This window comes from Triturus cristatus, chromosome 7 (genome assembly GCF_964204655.1).
Source record: "Triturus cristatus chromosome 7, aTriCri1.1, whole genome shotgun sequence".
In the NCBI taxonomy this organism is placed as follows: domain Eukaryota; kingdom Metazoa; phylum Chordata; class Amphibia; order Caudata; family Salamandridae; genus Triturus; species Triturus cristatus.
Genome location: NC_140590.1, coordinates 238,146,457 through 238,167,669, shown reverse-complemented (window position 1 = coordinate 238,167,669; position 21,213 = coordinate 238,146,457). Strand labels below are relative to the sequence as shown.

The window sequence follows — 21,213 nt, the reverse complement described above, 5'->3', positions numbered from 1 at the left end:
AAAAGGCAAAAAATCGTAAATAAATAAAAGGCTAACACTGTACCTCTGATTGCCCATCTTTGGAACCTTCTTCGGACATTCTTGTTGTTTTTTCGACCTAATTTGACATGGTTTTATTAGCGTTTGCTTCAATGCGTTTGCTTCAATAACAAAGCGAGGACGGAGAGGAGGGAGGCCACGCCCCCAACAACGACCGGCGCTTACATTTGTCGGCGGGGTCTGGCACGTCTGTCGGGGAGGGGTTAAAAACAGATGTCACACTGCAGCAATTAAGTGCGAGTGAAGCGGAGGAAAACTGTAGTTAGGCGCCGCTGCTTCGGGACTTCACGGAAGTTACCATAGGATCAACAGCCAACAGAAATCAAGAAAACAACAGCAATGCCAGACTTGAACCAATCACAAGGGGCAGGAGAAATTACACGGAGTTGAAGCCAATATAGAGATTACTTTAAGTCTCGCTGAGACAGTGCATGCAGTGCATGCACTGCTAACGCGAGACCTAAAAACAGCACAGGCTGAGCACAGAATTGTGCACATAAACAAAGACATCAAAACAGTAAGACAGGCCATTATAAAAAAAAACACAAGACATGCTAGATAAATTTTGCTTGTTTTATGAGATGGTTGACTATGAGCAATCACTGTTAATATACCACCACAAGGTCGAGAAAATATTGTAAAAAACAAAAGTACAAAGACATTCCATTGGGGTAAAGAGTGCAATGATATGGCCTCCTGTGATCACATTTTAGTCATCATAGTCGAATAGTGTGTGATGCCATTGCCCCATCCCTGATTGCAGTGCTTAATTTGATCCGGTGGTTTCCAGTGCTCAGCACCGGCACTTTATCACCAACACCGGCGCTTTTCATGAGCACCATGTAAGGACACATTCATTTACGGGGTGATCAAGTGATTTGCCCAGGATCCCTGGATGTTGAGCTGACGCCGAGACTCAAACCTGGTCCCCTAGCTCTGAAGTTGGCAGCTCTGGTCATTACTCCACATCCCCCCCCCTCCACTTTCATGGTTAGTAGTTGGTTCTGTTTTAGGCGGCGCTAACAGGAGGAATGGGCTGGTGCAAGCTGCCTGCTGCAGGGCCAGACTGGCCATAGTGGCACTGGGTGTTTCCCCGGTGGGCTGTCAGGGTGGGGGCGTTTTTGGACTCCTGGGGGGGCGGGGGGGTTTGTTACTGGGGGCCGGTTTTACAGAATAGCTGCAATATCTGCCCCCTGTAACAAACGTGCCAGCGGTGTGATGGGAGTATTGTTTTCCACTTGCACCCCTCCTTCTCCCCCCACCCCCCACCCCGAGGTCTGACCGAGCTGTTTGCCAGGGCAAGTGTCAGTTCTCAGTCCGGTCGTGGCTTCCTGATCCCTGATCAGAGCTAAGCACTTACCTTTATTTACAAACTAACCACCTCCTGAGTGTTTGCTGAAATGACACCTGTTGTGAGGCTCTTTCTGTTTCTCTCCTAATCATCCTTCCCTAATTCACATTCTTTATGCTTTCTCCTTCCTCCTTCTCCATCCACTGATGTCTCCAGAAGAAGGGAATGGGCGTGATTGTTCAGCGTTTGACTTGCTAAACAACCAAACTTTTGATGACTTGATAACGCATTTGAACAAGACGGATTGCCTCACTCCAGGTAACCTTCCTTTTTTATTACTGCACACTCACCTCTATTTTGTGGAATTAAATGCACTCTGAGTTTTCTATGGTTAACCCAAATGTTTTCATTAATTGAATAATAAAGAAATGATCTTGGCTTATTTAGTGTTTGTTTTATCAAAACTGAATAAGAGTATCATTAGATAGTGATAGAGCGCCACGTTATTCTGAAATTTGTAGGGGTGCATCATATTCACTGTTAGTCCGCACCCACATATTAATCGAAGTAGTTTAGGTGTGACATAGAAATATATTATTAGAATTGTTTAACATAGGGGTGATTAGAAATGTAACCGTGCTTTTCATGAAAATTAATGTCGTAGATCATGGCAAATGTATTTTAGTTAATGCATAGTGTTTGATTTTTATGTAATGCAATGTATTAGTTTAAACGTGCACCAAGTTAAAGTTGCACGTATAGTCTACTTATTCACGTATTAAGGAGTAATGAACTAATGCTTAAAGTGTGATTTAGGGGCGGAGCCAAGATGGCGGAGTGAGTAGACGTACTACTCCCGAGCTCCCGCCAGAGATGTACAGAGCACCGGCCTGCGGGCCGCCACAGGCACGCAAGGTACACCAATCGACGACGGAGAGGTCCCGACCCGGGGCGGCTCGCTGAAACGGTGCCCGCGACAGTGGCGGCCGGATTCGGACTCCGGTGACAGGGACCGGTGCTGGGCCACGTTGAGGCCGTACGGGAGCACTGAGGGCAGCGATGAGACGTCGAGGGCCTGCCGGATCGTGAGGCGGGCCCGGGCCTCACCCGGAGACGGCGGCGGCCAGTGAGGCGTCCCAGGAGCCCCGACAACGACGGAGGCAGTGGGGGGAGGGCCACGAGTCCCACGCGGGGGCGCGGCCGCCATCTTGAGAAAGTGAGGGTCGGAGCTGAGGCCAGTGCGGCGGTGATCAGGGGCCAGGTGCGAGAGCAGTGTGTGGCACCCCCCCCTCTCTTCACCGGGACATCGGCTGGCGGCCCGTCGCGGGCCAGGGGGAGACTAGCTGATCGGGGCAGTGGCGGCTGGACTGGGGCTCGTTCCTGCCGCTGCGCCCGGACTGCGGGGGACGCCGCGTGGTGCGATTTGGAGCGGGAGACGCAGACGGATCTAGAGAAGGTGAGAGCACCGGCTCGCAGTCGGCCTCGCGGGGGAGGGCCCTCTCCAGAATGACTGTGTAGTGCCCTGCGAGGTCGGGGGTGCAGCTGTTGTGGGGTCGCACTGGAGGGACATTGTGCGGACATATTCACGACGCCGGTGACGGCCCTTCGGGTCGTGAGAGGCGCTCTGGAGGGGCCTGCTGCGGGCCTTGCACTGCAGAGAGCCGGGCCTATTGTTTGGTGGCAACCAGTTGTTCGTCAGGGATCCAGGGCTCCGTGACCTGGTGGAGGAAGTAACACTTGCTACAAGGAGTCCTCTCTTCTACGCCCCGTGATCCGCTTGAGCTAGAGAGGGCCCGGACTGTGGAGCGGCGGTGGGGGAGGCTGGGGGTCCGGTCGCTGAGGCCCTCCGCTTTGCTGCCCCTCCTGTTTTTGGGCCTAGCCGCAACTGGCGTCTTCTCATAGAGGAGCTCGCCGCTGGTGGAGTTCTGCAGCTGGTACTGGCGGTACCGACACGCGGCGGTTGGCCCTCGAGGCGGGGGTGCCGCCTGGAAGAGTCACTGGGTGGAGAGACAGGAAGGTCCGAGGATCAGCTTCATCTCTGCACGCAGGAGCTGGTGCTGGCCATGCCGATGTGTTAGACCCGGAGTACATTGACAGTGGTGGGGGTGGTGCACCACCGGGCAACCTACTGACCCCGGCTACTGCCCCTTTCGCCGTGTCAGGGGACCCCATCGTTTGACAAGGAGTTGGCGACGGGGGATCTGGGCCCGGAACACCGTTCCTCGGATCCACTGGGGGGGAGTTATGTCCAACGCCAGGAAACGGCCGGACAGGACCCTTAAGGACATTTTTGCCAAGACCTCGGCTGGACAGATGGCCTCTGGGGAGGATGCGGGGGCTTCGGGGCAGACATCGGCGGGGGCTGGTGTAGCGGAGCCTATCACCAAGGCGTTCCTCGAGTCGATGTTTGTCGCATTTAGAGAAGACATTCACGTCCTCAAACAGGAGTTCACCTCAGAGATCAAAGAAGTCCGCCGCAACATGGACGGCATAGGAGAAAGGGTCGCGGACTTGGAGGGTAAGAGCGATGGGAGGGACACGGAGATAGCGGCATTACAACAGGAGATTATTAGACTCCACGATCAACAGGTTGACCTCCAGACCCACCTTGAGGACTTGGAACACCGCTCCCGCCGCCACAACATCCGAATCAGGAGGGTTAAGCTGGATGATGCCTCGAAGGATCTTTTCGTCTATATGAGGGAACTCTTCAACCACATCCTGGGTAGGCCTTTGGAGACAGAACTGTGCATAGACCGTGCACATACAGTGGACCCTCTTAGGGCATCAACGGCCCCCCCCCGTCGGACATTTTAGTTTGTGTCCAGGACTATCGTACCAAAGAAACTATTCTTCAAAAGGCGCGTCAACTGCATCCTATACAGTTCCGAGACCAGACGCCGGTGCTGTACCAGGATTTGTCGGCTCTCACGCTGCAAAAAAGGCGACTTTTCAAACCCATCACTTTGCACCTGCAGCAGCTCAATATTCCTTACAGCTGGGGCCATCCCTTCCGTTTAGTGTTCCGCAAAGATAACAAGTTGTACCAGTCGCGCTCTATGTCCGAGGCCAGCAAATTATTGGGTGTGGACCTCCCGGAGGAGGAAAGTGGAGGGGAGGACACTAAGGCTGGGCCTGATGACCCCAGGCCCCGATGGCGGCAGCAGAGTGGTAGACACCGCCCCAGGAAGCCCCCGGCTGCGGAGATTGCGAGGGGTCGGCAGTCAGCTCTGGATGCTGTCTCTGCGGACCTCTCTGGCTCCAACGACGGTTGACTGTAAGCGCTATGTTGTACCTGAGCGACTGCATTACTACTGTTCAGATCGTTGGCTGGAGAGGAGCTTCCTTTCACCACTGGTGGACACGACCCAATGTTTCAATACCGATCACTGACGAGTGATGGACTCTATGTACTCAGTTACCTTTGCAGATTGTTTTGTATTTGGTTTTTTTGGGGGGATGTTTGGGGAGGGTCCTCGGTGCTCCGCGTCCATCTTTTCTTCAGGTTTAGTAGACTCTCCTGTGTGCATGAATTCCCGGGGAAGCCGATCACCATGGTTACTGATAACACATTATGCGACACTTTCTGGCTCTTTCGGACTCTAGTGGTTACCTACCATGCCCCCCACCACACTTAAGATTTTAACCCTCAATGTACGGTGCCTTAATAACCCTGTGAAGCGCAGGGCTGTATTGTCCTGTTTAGAGAGCTCGCAAGCAGATCTCTGCCTATTGTAGGAAACCCACCTTTTGCCACAAGACTGTCACCGTCTTAGAACCCGGAAATTTCCCACTCAGTTCTTTTCCTCTGGCCCTACTAAAAAGGCGGGGGTGGCGATCCTAGTGGCCCAGAAGTTTAGGGGGGAGGTCCTGCACAAGGTGGCCGAGATTAGGGGGCGGCTCTTGACATATCGCTTTGCCATGGGGGGAATGACGTTTGTCCCTGTACGCTCCGAATGAAGGTCAGGAACAGTTCTTACACTCCGCTCTCACCGAAGCCACAGCTACATCAGATCGCAATATCATTCTGGGGGGTGACTTAAACTTGGTCTTCGAGAACATCAAGGACAGATCCAGCCAGCGTACTCACCAGACGGGGGCACTTTCAGCGGAGGGGTTCACACGCTTACAGGACTTGGGGCTATGCGACCTCTGGCGTAGCTTTCACCCACTAGAGAGGGAATATTCCTTTTATTCTATTGCACACAAGACCTATGCTAGACTGGACCACTTCTTGGTATCCGCCCCAGTGCGAGTGCTTACGACTGTGGTCGGCATAGGGGTAGCCTCCCTATCAGACCATGCTCCGGTGCTTGCTACTCTCACCCTCCCACCCATGTCGCCACCGGCTAGAGTGTGGCGCCTTAGAGACACCCTTCTGCACCGAGAGGACGTGGTTAAGCGCATCCAGCTTGCCATTGGCGACTATTTTAGGCATAACGCAAACCTGGGCACCACACTTGCTACACAGTGGGCATCTCTGAAGGCGGTCATAAGGGGGGAGTTAATTTCCATCTCTGTGGCTGACAATAGTAATCGCCGGTGCAAGCGAGAGGAGCTCACACAGCGGACTCGCGAGTTGGAACACATGCATCAGAGGACGGGGGCTCCGAGAGTGTGGCGACAGCTCAAAGCTGCACGCCAACAGCTAGTGGCGATCGATCAGGATAGGGCAGAATTTGCAGCGCTGCGACTGCGGCATGCATCCTATGCAGGGGGGACAGGTGTGGACGGCTCCTTGCTCATAAACTAAGAGAGGTCCGTCAGAGGCACAGAGTCAATGCGATCACCCGGGCGGACGGTACGCGTGTTTCAGAGGATGGTGCTATAGCGGAGGCATTCCGCGATTTCTACGCTGCTCTTTACGCAGGAGCCTCGTTGGAGCGTTCTGATGGGGCGGCTTTTTAAGATTCTGTCACGTTACCGGCCTTGACCACAGCGCAGGCGGAACACCTGGATAGAGACATTCGGCTAGAGGAGGTTGTATCTGCTATCTCTCGTCTCAAACCGGGGAAAGCCCCCGACCCGGATGGCTTCTCTGCCATTTTTTTATAAGAAGTTTTGCTCCCTGATCGCCCCAATCCTCACCCGGCTGTTTAACTCCTTTGCCGCTCAGGGGGCGATTCCGAGTGATCTCTTAGAGGCCTCTATAGCGGTCATCCCCAAACCCGGGAAAGATAGCTCCAGCTGTGGGGCTTATCGTCCAATCTCCCTCCTCAATATAGATCTTAAATTATACACAGGGATTCTGGCCGCTCGTCTCGGTCCCCATATGCCCGACCTTATTAACCCGGACCAAGCGGGATTCATCCCTGACCGCCAAACATCAGACAATACCAAACGGATTATACATCTTATAGAGAAGGCTACCCGGGTCCCGGAGGAATTCATGATGCTGGCCATTGATGCCGAAAAGGCGTTTGATCGGGTGCATTGGCCCTATTTGGAGCAGGTGATGGAGAGGGTGGGGATAGGAGAGCGGTTCCGTATGCATGTCCTTAACTGTTATAAGTGTCCCACAGCTACGGTCAGGGTGAACGGTTATACCTCCTCCCGATTTCATATTGAGCGGGGCACGAGGCAGGGGTGCCCGTTGTCCCCCCTTCTCTTCGCCCTCTATATTGAGCCCCTAGCACACGGGAGAATCCGTAGATCACGGGGATAAAATTTGTGGGCTATATCCACAAGATTAGCCTATACGCGGACGACGTGTTGATATCACTTGCTGACCAGACAAACGCTCTTCCGACTTGTTTAGCGGAACTTGATGCCTTCGCTCGAGCGGCCGGTTTCAAGATGAACGCAGGGAAATCCATAGCCCTGGATCTCTCTCAGTCGCGCTCCATCCGGGAATACTTGCAAACCCTACTCCCCATCCGTTGGGCGACAGTCACAATTTTGTACCTGGGAATTCAGCTGGCCCCCTCTCTTCCAGCGGTGGTCCAAACTAATTATGCACTACTGCGCGGGAGAGTTCGCCCAGAACTTGATTGGTGGAAACAACTATCCCCTCTCCTGGTTAGGCAAGATTGCAGCGGTCAAAATGACCATTTTCCCATAGATTCTCTACCTTTTTCGCACTATACCTCTCCGGCCGCCTGTTGGGTGGATTCGACAGATGCAATCCGACTTAGCCCAGTTCATATGGAATGGTCGGAAACCGCGTATGCGCCGTACACTGGTGTCGTTGACGCCAGGTGACGGAAGGCTTGGAGTTCCTGATCTTAGACTCTACTATCAGGCAGCTCAATTGCGGTACCTGGTAGAGTGGAGCAGATGGGAATCGGAGAAGCACTGGTTGTTTCAAGATCAGGCGGTGGCAGCGCGGCCCTTGCAGGCAATTCCCTTCCTGCGTAGGTCCCACAGGCCCCCTAATCTATATGCCTCCTATATCACACGGGTCCCCCTGGAAGTGTGGGATGCCACCAACCTCACGCATGAGCTCACCTCCTTCCCATCTCCGCTTACTCCATTGCTCGGTAATCCTGACTTCACCCCTGGGACGGCGGACGCTGCTTTTACAGGCTGGAGGACAGCTGGCTGTTGTTTTCTCTATCATGTCTATGGCCCAGAAGGGGTCAACTCGTTCGCTCAGATGAGGCGGGAATTCGGTCTCCCGGAGACAGAGCGGCTAAGGTATTTGCAGGTGCAACATTGGGCGCTTCAGCCACAGGTTCGGGCTGGAGCAAACAGACGTTTTTTCCCTTATGAAAGATGGCTTATCACTTGCACGTCAGATAAAAACCTCATCTCTGACCTCTATAAAATGCTGCAGACTAAATATAAGCACACACACAACCCTGGAGTTGGGCAGAACACTTAGTCACAAAGAATGGGAGAGTATTTATTATAGCGCCCGACACTCGGCATATCACATGGGACTTACGGAGACACTCACGAAGATTGTGACATACTGGTATTATACCCCAGAACGCTTACATGTGGTGGACCGGTCTAGGGAGGCGACGTGCTGGAGGGGCTGTGGCCAGGTGGGCAACCTGGTTCATTTACTGTGGGAGTGCACACACATTCAACCGTATTGGACCCAGGTGTTGGATGAGGTGGGCAAACACTTTAAGACTGAGATACCACGCTTTCCAGCTTATGTCTTACTAGGTCTACCCAATCCTCTGACCTACCCACTGCGATCTCGCAGAGGCAGACAGATGGCCATTGCCTTAGGGTCGGCTATACAAAACATGCTTACACACTGGTGCATCCCCCATGTCCCGACCTTTACGGGTTGGTTGCACCGTCTGTGGTATGTCCTGGGCATGGAGAAACTAGCTCTCACTATGGCGGGGGAGGGGGATAAATATGGGGAGTTGTGGCAGCCCTTCCTATCGCTGTTGGCTGTTGAGTTCAGAGAAGTCACATGCCCTCGATATCTTAGACTGTTGCGCCTCACGGCGGCGCCGGGGAGTACTGCTGAGGGGGTTGATGAGTGTTTAGGACGGCCTTGGGATTGGACGTGGAGCACGAGGAGGGGAGTGGGCGGGGGCAGGGGAGGGGTTGGTGAGAGTTCTTACTTATCCCCTTTTTTCTGTATTTTTTTTTTTTACTTTATTGGTTTTCTTAGTCCAGGTTCTACTCTAGCTATGTGCACACTGTTAAGATGAAGCTCTAAAGTTCTATGGAACAGTGGTAATATCACAGCAGTGCATAACAATCGCTTTGAAAATGCGGTATTTCTGTGAAGTTTGCTATTCAATAAAAACATTTAAACCATAAAGTGTGATTTAGGAGTGTGTTTAACAGTGTAAAGGCCTGATCACATATACGTTTAAAGAGGAAGGCCTGATCATTTCTTATGTTAGCTAACGTTGTAGGCCGCCGAAAAGGATTTCCCTTGGTAAAGGCTTTGGGTTTCAGGAGGATGGAAAATCTTAGAGAAGTGAAAAGTTTTTCGTTCCCATGTTTCTGTTACAGGTGCAAGGAAGGACATTTAGCTTGTTAGAGAGACTAGGTCTTTGTTTTAGGAGTTAGGATGGTACGAGAAGCTAACAGGGGAGTACATTGGAATTTACGGATGATAATTTCAGCGGAGAAGGTGCCTGGGACCCAAGGTCAAGCTAACCGTCGTTGGATGGAGTACAAGTTTCACTGGAAAAGTACTGGAAGAAGACCTGGCTGGAGAGGTGTGCCGAAGGGCGTGTTCTATGTTTTTGGGATTTTGTATTAGGGACAGTGCCCCGAGGGTGGAGCAGTTTAGGTTTAGATGGGAAGCTAGAAGGAGCATCTTAGAATGAGCTCTGACTATGTGAATGTACTTCTAAGGAAGTCTTCACTTCTGACACCTTTTTACTCTCTTGCCTGGGAGGGAAATGCTAAGTAGGGATGTCACCTTAGAGATAGAGTAGGGATAGACTAACTGATTTTTTCTTTTTGATTCCTTATGTAGACATTGGTCTAATGATTGCATTTCTTATGCTTTTGGAATTGATTATGCTTCGTATCTTGAGTCGTATGAGACTCTTGCGTAGACTTTCTTTTGTACTAGTGCCCATTTATTTTCTTCACCTTGTATTGAGGTGCTTGTATGTGCAGTTATTCTTGGTTGTAATACAATCTTAAAATTTTAGATACAGAGTCAGTGGTCCTTTGTAACTGAGATTTGATTCTGTTGATTATCTACTGAGATTTGAATTTCCTCCCCTCTACACTATTTAGCAGATAAAAAGATCCTGGTGACATGAGAGGATTCTTGGAGATTATAAGGTAGGCAAGCATCCGGTCCTATCAATAGCTAGCTTAGGTTTCTTACTGATAATGCCTGCTAGAACATTAATTGGAAATATTAGTAGACCTGGTGGAGACATGGCTCATGGCTCAATAAATTAATGGTTGGTTGGGTGAGGAATGGGTTGATGAATTTATTCAAGAATGGATAACAATGAAATAAAACGTTTAGCTACATGGAGCAAATAGTTTCAATGGAATCCCCAACGGTGGGTGCTCTGGTTTCCATTTTAACTTCTACATTAAAACATGACTCCCTGCAATCACTACCACCACCAATCCTTGTGAAATATGCACAGTCCGGATGTATTTAATATGGTGTGCAGAGTTAGTGCCTCAAAGAATTAAACACACAGCATTAAGCTTTGATCTAAAAAGTGACAGAGAAAAAGAAGACTATGTAGTGAGTGAATTTCGCAATATAAAACCAGGAAACCTTGCATCAATCCCGGCATCCAGATTTTGGATGTTCCTAGCAAATTACTTTTTTTCCACAGTGCCTCCTTTTCCTTCAGCATGAGATGACAGCACCCTGAAATACATCAGTGCCGGGTGTGCGCTGCACAAAAACAAAAGACTGTTATGTTACTGCATCTATAGAAACACCCTAGTCGACATAAAGGTGGCAAAAGACAACTGACTTCCCTCTTGGTTTACTAACAGCATCATCATAAGGGCAGTTGTGGGGGCATGAATGTTTTTCTAAGTTCATGATTTCAGTCACTTTTAACAATTGTCAAACAAGGCAATTGCATTATTTAATATACTAGTCTGAAATGTGCAACATTATAAAGAAATACACTCTTTCAAATGTTGAAGTCTTTATCACATATGTACTAGACTGTCTGAGCTAAGCAGCTGCAGATTCCTAATCCCCCTCCTTGTGAGACCCCGAAGGTCAGTGCTGTTCATGGTGTGCCTGCAGGAGACAGTAGCCAACCAAATACAAAAACTATGCCTAAACAAATGGTTTTAAAGCAAGCATTTACCTAGTGGGCATTGCTTGTAAAACGCCCAAGCACTGCAGGCAGGAAACGCTGCTGGCTCAGCCCCAGCAGTGAAACTGAGCCCCCACCAGACCGCCAGGAAAATGCCCGGGGCCCGGTACAGCCAGTCCCAGACTGTCTGGGGTGACACAACAATGAGCTTACCTAAGCATTTTGTGTTCCACAGTTAAAAATGATCCCAGAGAGCCCCTCAATGTTCCCGTATTTTCCAGTAGAAGTGTGTAATGTTTGTATTTAATATGACTATACTGTGTTTTATTTAGGTCATTATAATGTTTGTTTCTCAGGAAACCAATTATTCTTTTTCCAATATTCACTGTTTGTCTTAGACATAATGTGTTTCCAGGCATTACTGTGAAGCTTCCAATCTGGATTGTTATTGATGAACCAAAACACGAGTATAGAATATCCTTATATTAAGCATGTTTGATTTCTCATCAATGTGTATTTGGTAAGGAAATGGGTAAAAACTCGAAATTTGGACAGTGGGCCACAAAGCAACATATGCAGCACCCAATCCGTAAATTACCACCACAATATAGATACAAAACAATCTTGTGTGCAGAAATCCAAATGTGCCCCCAGTTCAGAAGCACCACCCCTTACAAGGCGATTTAATACAAAGAAACTAGATTGGAACTGCACCACCGTTAATCAAGGAAATCCATAAACGATTGTCCATGAGTATTGAAGAGTCATAGTTCAATGAAGGATCTTTATTCAGTTCATAAAACAAACCATCAGCCAACGCGTTTCGTCCTTTTAAACATAGGACTTCTTCAGGGCAATATCAATAGAAAGCGACAGCCAAACTAATTAATGGGTTGTGACCTGATTTTAAGACTTATCAGGAACAAGGGCAATAGCCAGGCATCTGTTCCATGCCGCAAATTATTGATCCAAGTAAAGCTGTACAAAATGGTAGGTGTGATCCAATGCTCAATTAAAAGCAGTTGAAAGACGCAAATGGTATGATAGCCATAGACAGAGCTTAGAACGTACGAGTTCTATTGAAACTGGCACACAATGATGGAGACTATCCACCCTAACTAGTGCACAATAAACCGGAATGTAGCCAGGCATAGATCATTTCTCTAGAAGGCCACAAACAAAAGGTAAGGAAATGGGCAAAGTGGCAGAAGGATGTGTTACCAGTCAAATCCAAACTAAGGAACGTTCTAATGAGTGTCAGGAAAGATGTAAACCTTATGCTGCAAAGAATTAGTTCAAAAGGGGTAATCAAGTTAGTAGACTCATCTCAGTGTGTTTCTTCAATTGTTCTATTGCACAAACGATCTGCCTCAATAATACTGTGTGATGATCTTCATTAAGTTAATAACAGATTCTGGTCAATTGCCAATCTTTGCCTAAGATTCAGGAGTTGCTGACTGTTTTGGAAGGTGCAAGGTACTTTACTACGTAGGATCACAAAGCAGTCAATTGTCAAGTTGAGTTTGCTACAGAGTGTAGACAATTAGCTGCTTTTATAACACTGAATAGTGCTTTTTTCTACATCCGAATGCCAATAAGATTGGCTTCTGTAGCTTCACTGTTTGTTTAAAAAACTTATATACATGCTGTTTTGGAGCATAGAGGGGTGCCTACCTTCTAGGACGATGTCCTGGTGTTTTCCTATTGTTCCATTGACAACCACAATGAGTATTTAAATAGGGTAGGTCAAGCCAGTGCTTAGCTCAAAGAGTCCGTGGAGAAGCCGAGCCATGAAATTGTTTGGCATGTAAATCGTGCAAACAAACATATGATACATTCTCTTCAATATTCAAAAAAGTGTACTTCTTTAACATGTGGAATCTTTCCACCTTTGTACATCTGATTATATTTCTGAATTTGATTTGATTTCTTTGTAGAATGCAGCTAATGTTCAAGAAAGAGTTTCAAGGCACTATAATCTCCAAAAAGCATAATACAAGGGTGATAACAACTGAACTGGGTAAGAATAAAAACGCAGAGGAAATTAGTTACTGGAAAAAAGCTTGGATTTAAGATGTTTAAAAATTCTTGTTTGATCAGCTGACGCACAAAGCGTATGAGGAAGAGTGTTTGACAATGTTGCTCCTGCAACTGCTACCAAACACTCTTCTCTCTGTATTGTATGAAATTTGATGGGAGGATAGAGAAAGTATTGGCGCCAATCAAAGTTCTAGCCGGTCTGTGGAATTTAGATTTTTAATGACGAGGTGGACTAGAAAGATCAACAGCTCTTTGAATGTGAGACTTAAAGTGAATCCTCTTGTCTACTGGTATCTAGTAAAGGTCCTTCAATTTAGCTTAGACAAAACAGTAACTGGGAAGATGTAGTAGTAGTCTGGCTGACAGATTCTGCACTAATTGAATTTCTTGGGAAAGCCTAGGTAGAGAGAGTTTAAGTAAGCCAGCCCAGAACTTAAAAGAGCATGGGTCACAATTTTCTTAGCCCTAAGAGGGAAAAATTCTACCACCTTGTAAAAAGTTATAGTTTTTAAAACATTATTTGCTCGCCACCCATCGACAATGTCATTAGTTGAACTAAGAGGCAAAATCAGTAGTCATGTGAGCCCTAAATGTGATCTTGATTCTTAAAGTAGATAGAGCAACTATAAGGCAAATATAAGAGCACTCGTACGTGATAATATAGAAAACGTGTGCTCTGTCATCACGCAAATATTTGCCTAGGATCACACAATTTGGACAAGCAGGGAAGACAGTATTCATTCCAGATTCTCTGGTTTCAAATTTTCAAAATTCAGCTACTAGATGGGTATCTCTGTCTCTCTTTCTTTCCCTCTCTTGCTCACACACACACTCCCTCTCCTATTTACTAAAACGTCCCTGATTTTTCTTTCATTATTAGCTGAGAATGAGAAAAACCAACACATAGACTGCAGATCCGACTCAGGGCCTCCAGACCCAACTACCAAGCCAAGAATGTATTTAGTGGGGGGGAAGGAACACAACCCAAACACGCCTCCCCCCAAAAGCTGAACCCCTGTGAACATACTGTGCATGGTTTTGGATAAAGCTCTTTTGCTCAAATGAAATGTGACCGAATTTGGGAATAATAATAGTTTCAAAAGCAACAAACGTCTATGAACATTCCTTGCATTTTGGTTGGTAGAGATATTATGGTTACCATTTAACTCCATTGAACATGGTCTCAGTTTCCCAGTCTTGGACTTTGCTTTTACATATCATTGTGTTTATGTGGGACATTCCAGTGAGACCAGTGAAAATGAACCATGACGAAAAGTGCAAAAATGCACTTGATGTGGTAAATCAAGGCTGTGAATGGAAAGTAGTTAGTTATATGTCAGACTCGTTTGTAAAAATATGGTTGAACAGAAATATTGTGTACTAAATATTGTTTACAGAAATATCATCCCATTGGCTGTTTATTTTCTATTATTAACTCTATGTAGCAATGTTTTGGGAAAGATAGTTAGAGTGCAATATTCATGTCAGGCGGTATTTTGGTTATGATATTCCATATTGTCATATGGAAACAATGAGCCCGATTCAGAAAGGTAAACTGAGACAAAAGTCTAACTTTACGACTTTGGTATTCACAAAGAGCATTTATGAGTAGTAAAGTTTGTCTTTTTGCTCAGTTTATCTTAAGTTTTGGTCTTAAGTTTAACTGAAAAGTCTAGTCTCAGTTAAACTTAAGACCAAAACTTAAGTTAAACTGCGACAAAGGTATAACATTACTACTCGTAAATGCCTGTCGCCAGATCCACTGACCTGAAGTAATGCCCAGTCCACGGGAACGAAGAGAGCGCTCCACACTCCCCAAAGACAGCCCCCCTATTATGGAAAAGAAATTCTCTCATACAGGAAGGCTAGCACAGGGAGATGCGGGGAATGATATCCAACCCAGGTAGCCTCTTCTGAATCCCCAAAAGGTTCAAGGAAAGCAAATTCAAAGTGAGTGTCCTAGGAGACAAAACTGGAAATGCCCCAAATGAAATTCTATTCCCTCATGTAAATCTTAAAACACTTCATAAGGATATTATGCCTGTCCTGCAGAGACAGTCGTTCCACTTACCAGCCAGAATTGATAAGGAACGTATGAACTGTGTGAGTGATTCGAAGAACAAGGTAAATGACGCACATCAGTTATTTCCTTCACAGTCCGCAGAAGATCCGAAGAAGAAGAGGCAGATAAATCCAAAAAGGTTTGCTTTCAATGACCAAACAAGTTTTATTTCGGGGGCGTTTATTCAGCCCAATGTTGCCACTTGATATTGGGGGCCAGGAATATTCATTAATTGGCGCTAAAGCCCAAAAAATAATCAGAGAGGTGCTACTTATTAAATGCCTTTAGCGCTACTGCGCAATAACAGGCAAATGCTTCATCCACAAAAAGAATCAGGGAACAGTAGCGTGCATGCTGGCAAAAAGAAAAGGAACAAAAAGGATTGGCAGCCAAAAAGAAATAGGATTTAATACCTCCACAGAAAAACAGGTATCAGCCACAGCAAGGAAGATCTCCACGAAGGAACAGGAAGTGGACGTGGTCTCAAGGGTGAAGTTTCCGGAAGCCAAGCACTGGGTCCATCTGCTGGCCTGCATTTATACCCTTAAGGGAGCGTGTATAAATTCCTGTCCTTCTTCAGTCCCTTAAGGGAGCGTGTATAAATTCCTGTCCTTCTTCAGCATGGCAAGGGAATCTCACAAAACGTTCTCTATCTCTGCAGAGCAGGCATTGCTACCCCTGACTAACAGTGGGGCCATTTGATGGTACAAGAGGCTTGAACTGTGACAGTTCTCCCTCCCAAGGGTCTTTCGACAGGACGGGGTTTTGTGGGGTGGAGGGCATGGAATCGTCGTACTAAAACAGGAGCATGTACTTTTTCTGCTGGTTCCCATGATCTATCTTCAGGTGAATAACCTACCCAGTCTATTAAATATTGTAGTTTACCCTTGTATCTGCGGGAGTCAAGGATACGTTTCGCTTCATATTCCGTTTCTCCGTTTACTAAAACAGGGGGGGGAGGGATCTCAGGTTCAGAAGAGGGAATATACCTTTTGAGCAATGAAGTGTGGAATACGGGGTGGATGCGTAGTTCTTCGGGTAATTCTAACTTTAAAGTAACAGGGGTGATAACCTTCTTAATAGTGTAAGGGCCGACATATTGGGGTTGTAATTTTCTGGGACCCTCTAGTTTTAAATTCTTGGTGGACAACCATACTTGGTCTCCCACTTTATATTCTGGTGTCGGACTACGATGTTTATCTGCCTGTTGCTTCATGGCTTCTTTCGCTACTAATAACTCATGTTTTGCTTTCTTCCAATTATTTAAAAGAACTGTATGATAGATGTTTACAGCAGGGATATCCACTAATGTGGCAGGTAATGGGAGGGGTAGAAAGCGAGGATGATGAGCCTGTAAAAGGAAGAAGGGAGAGAAACCAGTAGAAGAATGTGTGGTGTTATTGTATGCGAATTCAGCCAATGGAAGAGCATGAACCCAATCAGAGGTGATAGAGGCGAGTAGACATCGTAGATACTGCTCAAGTGTTTGATTAGTTCTTTCAGTTTGACCATCTGTTTGTGGGTGATAGGCAGTATAGAGTCTATGATCTATTCCAAGAGCGCCACAAATTCCCTGACAAAACCGAGACACAAATTGAGCCTCTCTGTCTGTAATTATTACAGAGGGAAGGCCGTGTTACCAGACTATCTGTTCCAGAAACACTTGAACTAACTCTTTAGAGGAGGGTAATTTTTTCAGCGGTATAAAGTGGGCCATTTTAGTGAACATATCGACTACCACAAGAATAGTATTTTAGCCTCGTATCTGCGGGAGATCTGTAATAAAATCCATACTAATGGAGTGCCAAGGTACTTCGGAAACTGCTATAGGCTGTAGTAGTCCTGCAGGAGCTGAATGAGACGATTTCTGTCTTGCACAAACTGGACAAGATGTAACATAAGTAAATATGTCTTTCGACATACCTTCCCACTAAAACCAACGTTGGCACGTTTGTACTGTTTTCTCCCCACCTGGATGTCCAGCTAACGCAGTATCATGACACCATTTAATGATTTGTTGTTGTAAGTCTACAGTTGGTATGTATAATTTCCCTTCATGATAATACAAGCCTTCTATTATTTTGCTTTTGTGGTTTTTTAACCAGTCAGATGTGGAGAAGGTAGAATAAGCCTGTGTCAGTCGATACAAAAACGATGGAGCATGGTTTTCTACTCGATCTCCTACCCCTATTATCTTATGACATGGTATGATGGGAGAGAATGTGCTCGTATGGATCTTCTTTTCTTGACCTATTCTGGATAATGCGTCTGCTTCTCCTTGTTGAGAGCCAGGGCGATATGTGATAATGAAGTCGTATTCGCTAAAGAATAGAACCCATCGCATTTGTCGGGGAGTCAAGGCTCTAGCGGATTTAAAAAACTGAACATTTTTGTGGTCTGTATAAATAGTAACTGTGTGAGGGGAGCCTAATAGATAATGTCTCCATTCTTAGAAAGCCATCTTTATGGCCAATAACTCCCGTTCTCCGATGGTGTCATTTTGCTCTGCTGGGAGGAGTTTTTTGGAGAAATAAGCTACTGGATGCAAACAGACAGTTATCTGATCATGTTGTGACAGAACTCCTCCTAACGCAAATTGGGAAGCGTCTGCTTCAACATAATAAGGCTGGGTGTTGTCTGCATGCTTAAGGATAGGAGAAGTAGTAAATCTTTTCTTTAATTGTGCAAAAGCCTGTTCTGCCTCATGGGACCACTTAAAGACCACTAATTTGCTAAGTAACCGAGTGATGGGAGAAATAAGATCAGAAAAATGGTCAATGAATCTTCTGTAAACATTTGCAAAACCTAGAAAGGATTGTACTTCCTTTACTGAGGTGGGGCTGGGCCAGTTAATCAAGGCTTCTATTTTCTTGGGGTCCATATGAATGCCATCGGGAGAGATCACAAAAACTAGGAATTCTACTTTGATAGTATGACATACACTCTTATCTAATTTAGCAAGTAAGTGATTGTCTTTGAGTCGTAAGATCTTCTTTACATGCCCAACGTGCTCTTATTCATTCTGAGAGTAAATCAAGATGTCATCTATATAGACAATCACGAAGAGATCTAGATATTCCCATAAAATCTCGTTAATTAAAAATTGAAAGGCCGCAGGGGCGTTACAGAGTCCAAAAGGCATGACACAATATTCATACAATCCAAATTTAGTTCGAAACGCAGTTTTCCATTCATCTCCCTCTTTAATTCTTATCAGATGATAGGCCCCTCTAAGATCTAATTTGGTAAAGATTTTGGCTCTGCGTATTTGGTCTAATAGCACTGGAATGAGTGGCAAGGGATATTTATTCTTTATATTTACCTTATTCAATGCGCGGTAGTCCAAACTGGCACGCAGACCTCCTTCTCTCTTAGGAATAAAATGAATGGGTGATGATACAGGAGATGTAGAACGTCTAATGAATCCTTTCTCCAACATTTCTGTTATGCATTTTTGCAAATATTCTGTTTCAGGATCTGCCACGCATAAACTCTACTGACTGGTAACACGGCTCCTGGAACCAGATCAATTCTACAATCATAACTTCTATGTCGGGGAAGGGCAGTAGCACTAACTTCATCAAAGACTTCTTTATAAGTTTCATAGATAGAGGGGATTTTGTGTGTCCTTTCAAGAGTATCAAGAGCACAACACATAGGGTGTTCTATCCAGCTGGCTTCTTTATAGCAACGTAACAGGCAATGGGGCGACTTCAAGGTAACTGTACGCTTAGTCCAGTCTATAAGAGGATTATGAGTCTGCAACCATGGAACTCCTAAAATGGCTCCAAAATTGGGGGTATCTATCAAATCAAATTGAAGAGATTCTGAGTGACAATTACTGCATACCAGGATTAAGTCAGGATTATGATAAGTGATTAACCCAGAGGACAGTTCACTCCCATCTACCGACCTCACAGGTTCAGGCCGGGATTTAGGTAGAAAAGGAATGCCTAACTTATGAGCTAACAGGATATCAAGAAAATTACCGGTAGCACCCGAATCTAAAAGGATGGAGATGGCTTTTCTCTGCTGATTTGATATAATTAGTGTCACAGACAAGGTAAAATGTTTTGCAACAGGGGCTGCTTACTGGGCTGAATGTTGAGAGACCTCTCGAGACCCACGACTTGAGGAACCGGTCTCACGTTTCCTCAAGTTTTTTAGTTTTTCCGATGGGGAAGCATAGTTTTGATTTCCAGCTATTGTTTTAGAGAAGGAGCGGGTTTTAACTGAAGTATAATGTCCCCCTTTACCACAATATAAACAGGGATTGTTCTTTCTACGTTTATCTTTTTCTTCCATGGATAAGGGGGCCCGCAAACCACCTATCTGCATGGGTTCACTCGTGTCTTCAATGTCTCTAACTTCTCTTTTCTCCTCTCGTGTTAGAACAAGTCGAGACAGAGTGGTGCGTGATTTCTCACCCTTTCTCTCGTTCAGTCGATGATCAAGCTTAACCACCAAATCAATGAAAGCATTACAGTCTTCTGGAGGATCAACTATTTGGGAGAGAAGGTGTTTTAAATCATCATTTAACCCACGGTAGAATAAGGAAGTTCTCTTTTCCTCTGGCTATTGAGTTTCGACTATGAGTCTATTGAATTCCGTAAGGTAAGTAAGTAGATCGTTAGACCCCTGTTTGAGATTCAATAGTTCATTATCGCTGGCTCGGACAAACGTGTGTTTAGCAAACAGGCTTCGCATCTGTTCCTTGAATTGCTGGAAATCGTAGAGAAGCGGATCATTGTTTTCTATTAGGGGTATAGCCCATTTGGCTGCGTTCCCACTTAAATAAGAAATGACAAAAGCCACCTTGGCTGCATCATCGGGAAGGACATTGCTTTAGACATGAAATGCAAAAGACACTGATTCATGAACACACTGTATTTGGAGCTATCCCCATTAAATCTTTCAGGCAAGGCCAAAGGAACAGGGTTGGGAGCATGAACTGTTACATGTACAGGTGGAAGAGTCTCAGTGGTGGGGAAACTGGATTCATGGTGGCAGAGGAAATTGTGAATCTAGCCGGCTGAATATAAGTTTTCTTATTCTTTTGTGTTATTTCTGTCGCACTATTATCTAATGACAACTGAAGTCAAGCTTGTACTAATTCAGTTTGGAGGCGTTCATTTTCTACCCTCAACCTACCAACCTCACTCTGTAAATCAACTATAGCTCCTGCAAGATCTTCTAATGAGGGTCTCTGGAGTGTAAGGTTTAAGGAAGAACATGCCCCTTCTAGATCCATCTTCGCTCAGGTGGACGGTAATTCGTGGGCTTGGCTTTCTGTCGCCAGATCCACTGACCTGAAGTAATGCCCAGTCCATGGGAACGAAGAGAGCTCTCCACACTCCCCAAAGACAGCCCCCCTGATATGGAAAAGAGATTCTCTCATACAGGAAGGCTAGCCCAACGAGATGCGGGGAATGATATCAAACCCAGGTAGCCTCTTCTGAATCCCCAAAGGGTTCAAGGAAAGCGAATTCAAAGTGAGTGTCCTAGGAGACAAAACAAGAAATGCCCCAAATGAAATTCTATTCCCTCATGTAAATCTCAAAACACTTCATAAGGATATTATGCCTGTCCTGCAGAGACAGTCGTTCCACTTAACAGCCAGAATTGATAAGGAACGTATGAACTGTGTGAGTGATTCGAAGAACAAGGTAAATCAGGCACATCAGTTATTTCCTTCACAGTCCGCAGAAGATCCGAAGAAGAAGAGGCAGATAAATCCAAAAAGGTTTGCTTTCAATGTCCCAAAAAGTTTTATTCAGCCCAATGTTGCCATTTGATATTGGGGGCCAGGAATGTTTATGAATTGGCGCTAAAGCCAAAAAAATAATCAGAGAGGTGCTACTGATTAAATGTCTTTAGCGCTACTGCGCAATAACAGGCAAATGCTTCATCCACAACAAGAATCAGGGAACAGTAGCGTGCATGCTGGCAAAAAGAAAAGGAACAAAAAGGATTGGCAGCCAAAACGAAATAGGATTTAATACCTCCACAGAAAAACAGGTATCGGCCACAGCAAGGATGATCTCCACGAAGGAACAGGAAGTGGGCGTGGTCTCAAGGGTGAAGTTTCCGGAAGCCAAGCACTG

At 46.1% G+C, this 21,213-nt stretch overlaps 1 protein-coding gene across 2 annotated transcripts in view; it reads left to right on the top strand.

The window, feature by feature from the left end:
- The window catches only part of LOC146809301 (HLA class I histocompatibility antigen, B alpha chain-like), a 362,969-nt gene that overhangs the window by 263,037 nt on the left and 78,719 nt on the right, over positions 1–21,213 (top strand). The window contains exon 4 of one of the 2 annotated variants that reach the window (XM_085616112.1): positions 1,547–1,648. In XM_085616112.1, coding sequence (XP_085472238.1) covers positions 1,547–1,648 — 102 coding nt within the window. The remainder of the gene's footprint in view (positions 1–1,546; positions 1,649–21,213) is intronic. The other variant, XM_085616113.1, reaches the window with a different exon arrangement.